Consider the following 13,442-nt stretch of genomic DNA (forward strand, 5'->3'; position numbering starts at 1 on the left):
CAGCTCCTTCACCGAACATGTTCGACATGTCAGAGCAGTGCTCAAGCGACTCATCCAGCATCAACTCTATGCCAAGGAGGAAAGTGTCAGTTTCATCAAGAAAAAATCTCCTTCCTGGGTTACGTGATCAGCCCACAGGGCGTGGCCATGGATGACAGCAAAGTTAATGCGGTACGAAACTGGCCCCGTCCCAAGACTCTGAAGGAACTCCAACGCTTCTTAGGGTTCTCCAATTTCTATCGTCGGTTTATCCGCAACTTCAGTACTGTAGCGGGACCCCTCACGTCCATGGTGAGGAGGGGTAATGCCCGTCTCTCCTGGTCACCAGAGGCCATGCACGCCTTTAACGATCTTCGCTTGAGATTCACCTCTGCACCCATCCTCAAACACCCAGATCCCCAGTTACCCTTCATCGTTGAGGTCGACGCCTCCAGCACTGGAGTGGGAGCCATACTCTTACAGAGACAGGGACAGAACCCTAAGACCTTCCCATGTGCATTCTTTTCACACAAGCTCAGCTCAGCCGAGAAGAATTATGATGTTGGTAATCGGGAACTTCTTGCTATAAAACTAGCCCTGGAGGAGTGGAGGCACTGGCTGGAGGGAGCACAACACCCTTTCACCATCCTCACCGACCACAAGAACCTGGAGTACCTCCGCACCGCCAAAGTCCTCAACCATCGTCAGGCCAGATGGGCACTGTTCTTCACCCGTTTCCACTTTACCATTAACTACCGCCCTGGCACCCAGAATCTCAAGGCAGACGCCCTGTCCCGTATCCATGAACCGGACCACACCTCCCTACCCCCTGAGACTATCCTACCCGCCTCCGTCCTCGTTGCGCCCGTCACCTGGGATATCATGACCGAGATCACGGAGGCCCAAGCCCGGGACCCTCCACCCACAGACTGCCCCGAAAATCGGACCTACGTTCCCGCAGAGCTCCGCCCCCGTGTCCTCTCAGTGGTCCACTCAACTCCCAGCTCAGGTCACCCTGGAATCGAGGCCACGGTCGACCTACTACATAACCGTTTCTGGTGGCCGTCGCTCCGCTCCGACACAGTAACCTTTGTGAAGAACTGCGTAGTCTGCAGCACCACCAAAGCTTCCCGCCAACTTCCCGCCGGGTTGCTGCAACCCCTGCCAGTTCCGAAACGCCCCTGGTCCCATATAGCTGTGGACTTTGTCACCGACCTCCCGACCTCCCAGGGTTACACTACCATTCTTTCGGTGATCGACAGATTCTCCAAGAGCTGCCGCCTCATCCCCCTTCCTAAGCTACCTACCGCCATGGAGACGGCGGAGGCCCTCTGTGATTCAGTGTTTCGGTTCTACGGTCTCCCCGAGGACATAGTGTTGGACCGAGGGCCTCAGTTCAGCTCACGCCTCTGGTCCAGCTTTTTCCACCTGCTGGGAGTCAATGTCAGCCTGACCTCAGGATACCATCCGGAGGCCAACGGTCAGGTCGAACGTCTGAACCAGGAGTTGACCCGTTTCCTACGGTCGTACTGCCATGATCATCAGGAGAACTGGAGTCGTTTCTTGTTCTGGGCCGAATACGCCCAGAACTCGATACGCAAGCCCTCTACCAATCTAACACCCTTCCAGTGCATCCTAGGCTTTCAGCCCCCCTTGTTTCCCTGGTCAGGGGAGCCATCAGAGTTACCCGCGGTCAACTCCTGGTTCCAACAGAGCGAGGCAACCTGGAACCGGGCCCATGTCCACCTACAGCGAGCTGTCCGCTGCACCCAGGCCCAGGCGGATCGTCGACGCCGACCCAGTCCTCCCTACGAGCCCGGACAATGGGTCTGGCTCTCAACCCGGGACCTGCGCCTCCGACTCCCCTGCAGGAAACTTAGCCCCAGGTACGTGGGTCCATTTAAGATAATTCGTCAGGTCACACCTGTATCTTTTAGACTTGAGTTACCTCCTGAATACCGTATCTCACCCACGTTCCATGTCTCTCTGTTAAAGCCCGCTGGTCCCCCGGATGGGGGGGGAGATCCTAGACGAGACCGCTCCCCAGAGACCTGCCCCCCTGATCATCGACGGAGAGGAGGCCTACCGAGTCAGCGCCATACTGGACTCCCGACGCCGGAGCGGTCACCTGCAATACCTGGTCGACTGGGAGGACTATGGACCCGAGGAGCGGTCCTGGGTGCCCGCTAGAGACATCCTGGATCCTTCCCTCACCGCGGACTTCCACGCCGCTAACCCAGATCGGCCAGGACCCCGAGGTAGGGGAAGACCCCGGAGTCGGCTGCCTCCTCGTGCCAGGAGGCACTCGCAGGGGGCTCTGTCACAAGCGCGGTCTCTGTGGCTCCCCCCGTCCCGCACCAGCGGGAACCGTCACCGGACTTTTAGTACTACATTACCCACAATCCCGTGCCTGGGGTTCCCACTTCCGGTTCCGGGTCTCCCGGGTCACTTCCTCCCCGGCGGCCATTTCAGCGTGCTTCGCCGGCTCGCTCACCGCGAAGTTTTGTCGGTTATGTCGTCAATCCTGAGCGTTTCTTTATCGGACTGCCTACCCGTTGCCAACTGGACTGTTTTACTGTGTGTGAACCTTTGCTGCCCGCCCTTTATCGACCTCTGCTATCCCCACGGACTATTGTTGTTGTCTTGCCGCCGGCCCCGACCTTTTGCACGGACTATCACTATCCCTTTGGATTTGTCTTCACCACACCAGTCTGCCAGTGTTGACCAACGCCTGTTTAAGTTGTCCGATTTAATAAAGTTGTTGCAGATGGATCCACCGTCTCACGATTCGTCCTTACCCTCATCACAACTACATAATTTTACTAATTCTAACCTCCGACATAGTCACACGATTAAGCTGACTGAAATGTTGTTAATAATAGCTAAGAAATGTATTGCTCTGAAATGGAAAGCAGACATTAAGGTGCCGATTGGATTGTGGTTGTCGGAGGTGTGTAGTTGTGTACCGTTAGAAAAGATTACATATTCTATGAGGGGCAGGAGTGAATTATTTTATAAAATCTGGGACCCCTTTTTGAATTATATAAAAACAGTACCACGGGATTTGATTTGATAAGTGCTGATTGTTAAACTGACATATTTTATCTGTTAAATATGTTACACTTGTGATATTTATATTGTATCTCTCTCAATGTTTTTATTTTTTATTATTATTTCCATTTTGTGTTTGGTCTTTTGTTTGTTGATATTATGTTTAAAAAAAGCAAAATAAAATTTTCAAAAAAAAAAAAAAGTCTAAATGTCTAAATCTTTTCTTTTTTTTTTTTTTTTTTTTTTTTTTTTTTTTTTTGCATTTGTGATACAGAAGATTTACATCAGTAATGACATTCATCAATATTATTTAGAATTGTTTCTCAACTGTAATGCTAGTTGACATCCACTGCAAAAAGCAATCTACTTTAACTTAATTTTAAAATATCTCTTTTCAACAGCATAAGTGTTTACATCAAAACACCATTATATCACAGAGAAAAAATTGACTTAATGAAAAACAAGAATCAAGAACTCAACTAAAGCAATCACTGATAACAGTAATGGTGGTTTGTTGAAATGTCAACATTTTTTCAACATTAATTGATTTAATGACATTAACATTGACAAATCAACTATTTTTAACATTGAGTCAATGGTTTTCACCTCCTCTCTTGCTATCTGGGACCCAGTCAAGCCTTCAGTAAACCACATAGAGTCTAGTCTTTAACCAGAAACCCCAAAACTGAGCCTAAAAAAGGAAAACAAAAACCAACTCAGCCATGGATCCATCAATAAGCAGTAAAACACAGTTACACCTTTAGACATGGCTCAGTTTTGGGGCTTCTGGTTTAAGACTAGTCTCTATGTGGTTTACTGAAGGCTGAGATTGTGTAGCACTATTAAAACTTGTTCTGGCTCAGTTCAGGGCTGGTTATAAGTTACTATTTGGCTGAGATTTGGGCCAGTTATGGCTCATGTGTGGCTCATGTCTGTAGTCTAGATCTGGGCCAAACAAGGGCTGTAATTATTTGCTGCACTTGGGCTGAGTGTAACTCCTTGCTTGGCCCAGAGCTGGGTCAGATGTCAATTGCTATGTGGGCAATGGCTTTTGTTTGCTTTAAGTGGGTTAGGACTAAACAATATCAAATACTCAATTCATTTAACAATGTGTCAACTCAGGCAAAATGCCTGTATTGTAAAAGACAGTTTAGCTTTAAACAGTAACAGACGGAATTTAAAAAAAAGAAAAAAAAGAAAACATGAGCATCTGTACAATACTCTTCACTGTTTTCGCACCTATGTAAGCCACCAACGTTCTTGTTCCCACAATGCAAAGCGTAATTCAAAAATACGGAAAAACACCTGTAAAAACCAAAAACGGAAAATTTCCTTTAATTATTAGGGTATATTGTACTGTATTTTTTCACTGATTTTTTTTACAGTGCAGCGACCTAAGGATTTAGGATTTTCTTCCAATATTTCTTGCATCACAAACAGTGAGCTGCTCTGCCGTATGCAGTATTTTCTCCTTGTCCATCTTTAGCATCTCTGGCCTTTGTTTACAGACTTCTTAATTTTCCACACAAATGTCATTTTGGAAATTGTTTGCAATGCGGTTTGTGTGCAAGTCTGGAACAGAGATTGGCCAAAATAAAATAACCAAAAAAAGATTAATGGTCAGTCGACTGGTGCGTCTCTACTTCTACCACTACAGATTGCTTTATAAATAATCTTACTGACTCGTTTCAACTCATTGAGCACACTTGTGCCCTAGAAAGAGCATCCTGGAAAATAGACCGCAGCTGGAAGAAAACAAAACTAGAGGTATTTTGAATTGTGTGGAAGGACAGTGTTTCTGTCTACAAAAAGGCCTTAAAACTGGTAGATCTAAAGAAAGTACTAAAAAATGTTGTGGATATGGCGGAATATAGAGATGGAATCAGGTGACAGTGTATATGGGCTTCTCTCTTTAAATAAATCATGCATTCAAAATCAAAGAAATAATTACTACATATTCTTGAAAACATCTTTTTCCTTACCAGTAATTGTGATGTACGTGCTAGCAGGTGTGTCTGGAAGCCAATCATCTGGTATGTCAGCTCTAAGAACTAAAGGTTTTTCTCCTGTTCAGTTTGGGATGAGAAACGGATGAAAACAGCAAGTTGGAGGAGTAGTCATGTGTCATTTGCTAATTATAATTTGTACAGTTTCGATGAGTACTGATAAGGCAAGAGCAGAAGTTGACTGTGATCTCTTGACTGGCTGGAACTATAATGATATTCATAGAGTTTTTTGTCCCCATATTTTGTTGAAAGTAGGGCTGCATGATTTAGTCCAACATTTTGTGCTTGTATCTTAATATGACTAGTAATGATTATGATGATTCTAACTATTGTTACTAAATATTAAACAAAATAAGAACTATTACTATTGTGATAACACTTCCATTACTTCCATTTCACACTGGAGAGAAATATGAAATATAATGTTTACTTCAGATTTCTATATAATACAGAAGTATTATTTTTCATATTTTACCCAAAATTGGATGGAGTAAGCATAATAAAACACCCGTAATGTCTATTTGATTCATACTTGCAGCTGGAGAACACTCTTGAGCACAACTGTGAAATATGCATCACAACCTTTGTGTTTTATTTCAATTAATTGTGCAGCCCTGGTTCACAGTAAAATCCACAGAGTAAAATTAACTCTATTCAGAGAACATTTGGTCCCTCTCTAAATAGAGTTAAATTAACACTGAAGCAGAGTTAAAGTTGATCACATAATTAAGTGATCAATTAAAAGGTGATTGAGCATTAGTGATGAACACCTGCTGTTAACAAGCAGAATCACTGAAGAAAACAGAAACACAAGAACTACAACTGATTTCAGACACAGATTAAATCAACTGAAATAAAATAAGTGATTAAATCCCTCGAGATCTCAGCAGATGATGATTAAACAACTCCACAAACAGCTTCACTCATTATTAACCAGACTGACTTTATTTTTGTCACACGTCTACAGAAGCTCTTATTGAGATTTACAGAGGATCAAAAGTTGATGTTTTAGTGGTTACAATGACACCACCATCATGGAGATCAGCATTTGCTTTAGTTGAGCTCTTGACCCTTCAGTTTCTGGGTTAGATCTCTGTTTAACTGTACATGTGATGTTGTAAAACAGAGCGGTCAATGCTTTACATTAAACACATTTTAATTGACTTTTTATGTTGAGATGTTTATTGTGAGATGATTTGATCACATCCGGGGTAATGTTTTCTCAATTTATGCATTTAGATAACCATAACCAACCCCATGAAACTTCAGCAGTGAAAGCAAACAAAGAAAAAAACTACAGTGTAATAATAATTATTTTAGGTTCATGTAAAACATAAGTAAACACCACTATTCCTTAAAGACACACAGACATCAAGTACCAGCATATGAATCTCAACAATGGTGACAATCAACAAAATGCTTCATGCTGCAATGCATGCTGGGTAACAACACAGTAAAAACTCCCATCATACACTGCAGTATGAATAATTGTTGTCACCACTGTTGAGGATCATATGATAAGTGTTCATGTCTAAAATACTGAGCAGATGCACCTCTTTTTTTTCAAAATTGAAGCTTTATGGTTGTGATTGTTTAATAGGACCTTTTTTCAGCAATATGCCCATCAATAAACCAAAGAGAAAGATCACTTTATAATGTTCACACAAATGAGCTATAAGCAGAAAGTGTAAAATAATCTGCTGCTTCAAACGTTTGATTCAGCAATACGTGCATGTTTGCTGTGAAACAAAATTACAATTGCTTAGAAGCAAAATCATTGTAAGTTATTAAAAGGGTCAAGAGACAAACTAAAGCAAACCTTGACCACAATTATGGTGGCATTATGTTTTTTTTTTTTTATTGTTTTTTTTTTTATTATTATTATTATTATTACAGTTAAGCCAGTCTGCTTAGTAATGACTGAAGCTGGTGATGCTGTTTGTGGAGTTGTTTAATCAGATTTTGAGAGATTTAAGCCTGGTTTCACAGACAGGGCTTAGACTAAGCCAGGATTAGGCCATAGTTCAATTAGGACATTTATGTAATTTTTATAAACGTGCCTTAGAAACAAACATTACTAGTGTGCATCTTAAGACAAAACAAAGGCATTGATATATTTTAAGATCAGTCAGTGCAAGTTTCTTTCAGTTGAAACAGCTCAGACTTACAATTTAGTGCAGGACTAGGCTTAAGCCTTATCTGTGAAACCGGGGGATGATGTCTTTTATTTCAGTTGATTTAATCTGTGGCTGAAATCAGTTGTAGTTCTTGTGTTTCTCTTTTCTTCAGTGATTCTGCTTGTTAAGAGCAGGTGTTCATCACTAATGCTCAATCACCTTTTAATTGATCACTTAATTATCTCTTTAACTTTAACTCTGATTCAGTGTTAATTTAACTCTATTTAGAGAGGGACCAAATGTTCTCTGAATAGAGTTAATTTTACTCTGTGAATTTTACTGTGCATAGACTCACACATGCTTTATACTATCTTTAAAAAATAGCATTTTATATCTAAGAAACAAATTATTGTTTAGCACGTTAAACATCTATTCATTAACATAGTATTAATAATAAACTAATAGTATCCTATTGTTATACGATAAATAAATAAATAAATAAATAAATAAATATGATTTTATAGTCATAAACACAAGCATGCTTTGTATGTTTTATACAATACAAAGCCATTTTATGTCTGAGAAACTAATGTATTATTGTTAAGCACGTCATAAACATCTATTCGTGAACAGAGTATATGACAGTAGTTTTGTCTAAACAATCTTAGACTCTTTCATTCAGTGTTACAGTGTAAACACTATTACATTTATATCGCGTCTTTTTTATTTTATAGAACATTAAAAACATCCTGGCGTCGTCAAACATTTTGACGCAATGAAATGAAACTTCATAACGTTTCACTGACTGCATGTGTAGTCACGAATATCACAATAACACAACAACTAACGTAAGTAATAAAAGAAAGACTTACTCTTTCAGTGGATCTCGCCGTGCCTCGCATCGCTCTTCCTCTGAGGGAAATATAAATCTTTCTCCTCACAGCCCGTCTTCTTCCAGTAACAAGATGCAAGTAGCCGAGATGAACAATGAAGTGAAGTCTCCCGCTTTGTTTACGTTGATGTGGGCGGTTCGCCGCGCGCGCCTCCACGTGGCTGATTATAATAACAAACCGAAAGCAGCTTGTGGGCGTGATCAAATTAAAAATAATTAGGTCTGACGAAAAAGACTGGACATGGGGTTGGTTTCATACGGATTACTTTAACACATGATATTTGTTTTCGATAACACTTACTTCGTTTAAAAGCAGACATATCAGGCTTTCTACAGATATGTCTCTCATGTCTCTGTGTGGAGTATTCGCTGAGTTTTAGTTAATTTTAGTGACGCATTTCGTAATGACGATCACAGAAAACAACGCAGCGGATTACATACCCTGTTTGTTTGCTTTATTTCACAAAACCACAGAGTGTTGTTGTTATTATGAGTGTAGAAAAATAAAAGTGAATTCCTTACAGATTCCATTGATGTATTGTTCTTATCTGTACGATCAGAAATGACAGAGAAATTTAAATCCTTTTTGGCGTTATCAGAAAAACGGCCACAAACCGCGCCGGCGCGTTTTTCGACCCCAGAGGGTTAATTCAATTAACTTTTACTATGAAATTACAACAACACCATTTGACTTAAATAGTATTACTAAAAAGAACGTTCCGAGTATAACAGATAAAAGATAATTCTACACTGTAAAAAATTGCACTGTAAAATAACAGTAATTTACTGGCAGCTGTGGTTGCCAGCATTATACTGTTATTTTATAGCTCTCTACCGTTACAGCTCTTCTTTTTTACAGTATGTTACCGTTATTATACCATGTGGTAACTCATTTTATTTTGGAAACCGATTGCTTCAAACCATTTGAGTTTTAAAAAAACTATTGTTTATATGGTGTTAGTACAGTGAACTTATTTAATTTGAGTCCACTAAGAACAATATTTCTTAATATAAACCCACAAACACTTAAAGTGTAATAAAGAAGCAATCGACTTTTACTCAAATCTTTATAGATTGTCATTAACTAACAAAAGCACAAATTTGTGTAATAAAGTGCTTAGTAAAGAGATTATCACTATATCAGTGATTCCACAATTACCGTCTTTAAATAAAGCAGCAAAACCTCAGTACTTGTGGCTCATCATTGCCTGAAGCACAAGCTCTACTCTCCAGCACAATGGTGACCCACAAAACTAAATTAAACTGACAGATCTCTCTTGTACAAAAACACATCAGTTAGACACAATCAAATATTTACTCTCCTTACCAGTTAATGACTTTGCATCATTGTTTTTCTATGAACATTCACTAATATTTTAGTGAAAATAACTTGATTTGCTCGGTAAATCTGACTGTTATGTTTTACAGTATATTACTGTTTTTTCTTGAATTAACAGTAATCAACTGGCAGCTCGGTTGCCAGCAAATTACTGTTTTTCTACAGTGTGTTGCCGTAAATTAATTACAGTTTATTACTGTTAAATTACATTTCATGCTGTTTTTTTTTTCCATCATACATCTTTAACCCTTTAAAACCCACAGCAAAATCCTCAGTTTTAAATGAACACTTCTAATGTGTCAACACTACAGAGTGTTTGAGTAATACTGAATTAGTGCTGAAGTTAATGAGATAATTATATGATTGATCACGTTCTGATTGAGCATTAGTAATGAACACCAGCTGTTAACAAACAAAATCACTGAATGAAAGAATAATACAAGAACAACTGATTCAGCCACAGCCTTAGATGACATCAGAGATGCTCACAAGTCTGTAAGCTAGATTCCAAGTCAAGTCTCAAGTCTCTGAGCTAGAGTCCAAGTCAAGTCTCAAGTCTTTGAGCTAGCGTCCAAGTCAAGTCTCAAGTCTCTGAGCTAGAGTCCAAGTCAAGTCTCAAGTCTTTGAGCTAGCGTCCAAGTCAAGTCTCAAGTCTTTGTGCTAGCGTCCAAGTCAAGTCTCAAGTCTCTGAGCTAGAGTCCAAGTCAAGTCTCAAGTCTCTTTATTATATTAAGTCTCTGGTTATAATAAGTGTTGCATCACGTACAGCGACCCATCCAACATGCATAGCTATATATAAGGAATTCAAAGCATGTAATATGTTATAATGACTCCTTTATCTATTAGCATACAGTATCAGCTTTGATTTTGGTATATAATCAGTGTAAACAGGCTATTGCAACATGACAAAAACACCAAGAATGCTTTACTTTTAAGTTAATATCTGTATTTTGCCTTGTAGCATGAACACACAGTACAGTACAGACCAAAAATTAAGAAAGACCAAATATGGTCAAACATCACATTGTGCTCCTAATTTAAAAAACTTAGTAGCACAATCAAAATTTTAGGAGCACATTCTAAACAATAATCCAAAAATCTGATAAAAAAAAAAAATTTGCCTTCCCATTATGAGGTGATATTTGACTCCTTAAAGTGATTTACAAGGGAATTTAACTTTTGTTTTTACCTTTTTATATGTTTAATGAGGCTCAGAGGTGGCAGAAGTGCAATCATGTTCCTAAATTCATTGTTGAGATTAATGTTTTAAATCAATTTTTTTTTTTAATACAGAAATGTTAAATGATTTAAATAACTGCCAGCAGGTGGCGGCAAGAGACTGATTTAATTACTGAATCATATCATTCATTTGATTCGTTCGAACTGCTGCTTCATTTAGGAATAAAGAGTGACTGTCTTTATGAATGGGAAATTGAATCATTTCACTAGATTCGTTTTAAAAACGAGTTCATTCATAAACGAAACACCGCTGTGTTTGAATGGAGATGCGCAGCGGCTCAGTTGTGACTTGTTTCAGACTACTTTTGACGACGAAATAGAGCAAAATCAGGCAATAGTGTTATAGTCAGACAATGTAAGTCACTTAATAATAACATCTTGTTTATTTAACTGCTGTATTAAATCAGTATCTCATTTACAAACTCCCTTAAAATTAGTAAAAGCTTAGTTCGCGATATCACAAAGCTCTATTATAATCAATGACGCTGTCTATACTGAATCTTTTATCCTCATATCACATATTTTGCATTGAGCACTTCTTCTGTTTGGGCCGTCTTGTTTGAAGTTTTAAAATCCAAAGCTAACGATGAATGGCACAGCAGTCGACATGTTTGTTCGTTGTCCTCTCATGTGTGGCGGCCGCGCCTAAAATAAAATAAATAAAAAATGTGTGGCCGCGCCCGCGCGCAGCAGATACACGTCGCGTGTTACATGGGCAGGTTATAGGTAATGGAGGGAGGGGAATAACAGCGAGCTCATCAGTTGTTTCCTAAAAATAAACATTGTTCACATGTCCCGCAGCTCGAGTCCGAGTCGAGTCTGAAGTCTTTCGAGGACGAGTCTCAAGTCGAGTCTGAAGTCATGCGACTTAAGTCGCACTCGAGTCCGAGTCTCAAACTCGAGTCCCCATCTCTGGATGACATCAGCTGAAATAAAAGAAGACATTAAATCTCTCAAGATCTGATTAAACTCCTAAAACAGCATTAGCAGCTTCAATTATTACCACACTGACTTTATTTCTGTCAGACGTCTACAGAAGAGAGTTGCAGAGGTTTAGGTTTTTTTTTTTTTTTTTTGTCTTTCACTACCACGGTGGAGATCAGTGTTTACTTTAGTTGGGCTGTTGAACCTTGACATTTTAAGGTTAATTTTAGTTTAGTTGTTGTAATTGTGTATATTTAGAACATGCTTATTATGATAAAAACATGTATGTATGTATATATATATATATATATATATATTAATGACTACAAAGAAACCTGGAATTGTTTATGGTTTGGTAATAACACTGGTTTTATCCGGTGTGTTTTCTTTTATTGAATATTGATGTGAAATAAAAAAAAAAAATTGGGTGTAGATATGAAAAAGACCACTCATTTAAAAAAAAGAAGTTCTGTATATTTTAGATACACACATCAAGAATCATGGTATGAATCTCAACAATGGTGAGAACAAGTCATGGGTGAGGTTTCGTAGTGTGCTGATACCCAGCATGCATTGCAGCATGAAGCTTTCGATTGTCACCATTGTTGAGATTCATATGCTGATTCTTCATGTCTCTATTTGAGTATAAATGCTTAAGTAATTCTAAATTTTAACTATTAAATCTTTCTTTTCTGGTTCCCACATTATCAAAAGATCTCATGCTACACACTTGTAGAAACAACAAATAAACACACACTCAAAAATAAACTCTTAAAGAGTCTCACAAGACTCAGAACCAGCTCAGTAGATGACATTTATGCCCAACTAGACATAGCTGACATCAATTGACCAGCATTGCTGTAACTAATGCATCATAAAAACCCAGTTACAACAAATATACCTATGTTTTAATGTCAAGAGTCAGGAGCCCAATTAAAGCAAACACTGATCTCCACAATGGTATCGTCAAACAAAACAATAAAACATCATCATCTAAACATCTGTTCATTCTCAATAAGACCTTCTATATACATCTGACAGAAATAAAATCAGTCTGGTTAGAAATGCGTGAAGTTGGTGAAGCTGTGTGTTGAGTTGTTTAAATGTTCAGTTGATTTCATCTAAGGCTGTGGCTGAAGTCAGTTCTATAGTTCTTGTGTTTGTCTTGTTTCTCTTTCAATCAGTGATTCTGCTCATTAACAGCAGCTGTTCGTCAGTGTCTGAAGTCACTCATTAGTTTTCATTATCTCTGTAAGGTGGACTATATTAGTAAACTCATGTAGGGAATAGTGAATGAGGGTGTAGAGTTTGATTTTAAACACAGTCTCTGAGTGTCGATTTTGAACGCTGTTAATTCACCATACATAGCAGCAGGCTACTTTTTCGAAAATGACAAATAATACCCAGAATGCACTGTTTTAATGGAAAACAGCATGTTACTGTCAAAATTTGGCCGTTTTTTTACAGCAATTTTTAACAGTGTACATTTTTCTTAAATTATATTCAATTTATGTATATAAATTACGTTTTGCATCCTGGAGTTTAGAGATGCCCATGTATCGTTCCCTGTGTTCTGGAGTTTGGCTTTCCTCTTGTGTGGGCCAGTATTCAACCCAGGTGTGCTCTCCCAAGATGTACTGCAGACTAAAAACAAAAGAAAACACAAAACCTCTTGGTATAAATCCACCTTGGTACAAATGACCATTAAACAATTACATTACATACCCCTGTACCCTTAAATAGGCCACTATTTGACTGGACATACATTTTTCCAAAACCATAGACATTATCAAGTGCACTCATTCAATATAATACACAACAGTATTCAAGATAAATCATTTCATTGCTACTGGAGCTGCCAGTTTGCAAAGTTTCGAATAATTGTTAAGCAGTAA

The 13,442-nt window shown here is 39.1% G+C and overlaps 1 protein-coding gene across 1 annotated transcript in view; it reads right to left on the reverse strand.

Moving 5' to 3' along the window:
• LOC127162900 (complement C3) overlaps positions 1 to 13,442 on the reverse strand; it is a 155,804-nt gene that overhangs the window by 32,344 nt on the left and 110,018 nt on the right. Inside the window, exons 29-30 of the mRNA XM_051105821.1 lie at positions 13,073 to 13,184; positions 5,013 to 5,096 (exon numbers count right to left, since the gene is read on the reverse strand). Of these exons, the coding sequence (XP_050961778.1) occupies positions 5,013 to 5,096; positions 13,073 to 13,184 (196 nt within the window). The remainder of the gene's footprint in view (positions 1 to 5,012; positions 5,097 to 13,072; positions 13,185 to 13,442) is intronic.

Source organism: Labeo rohita, chromosome 1 (assembly GCF_022985175.1).
Source record: "Labeo rohita strain BAU-BD-2019 chromosome 1, IGBB_LRoh.1.0, whole genome shotgun sequence".
Taxonomy (NCBI): domain Eukaryota; kingdom Metazoa; phylum Chordata; class Actinopteri; order Cypriniformes; family Cyprinidae; genus Labeo; species Labeo rohita.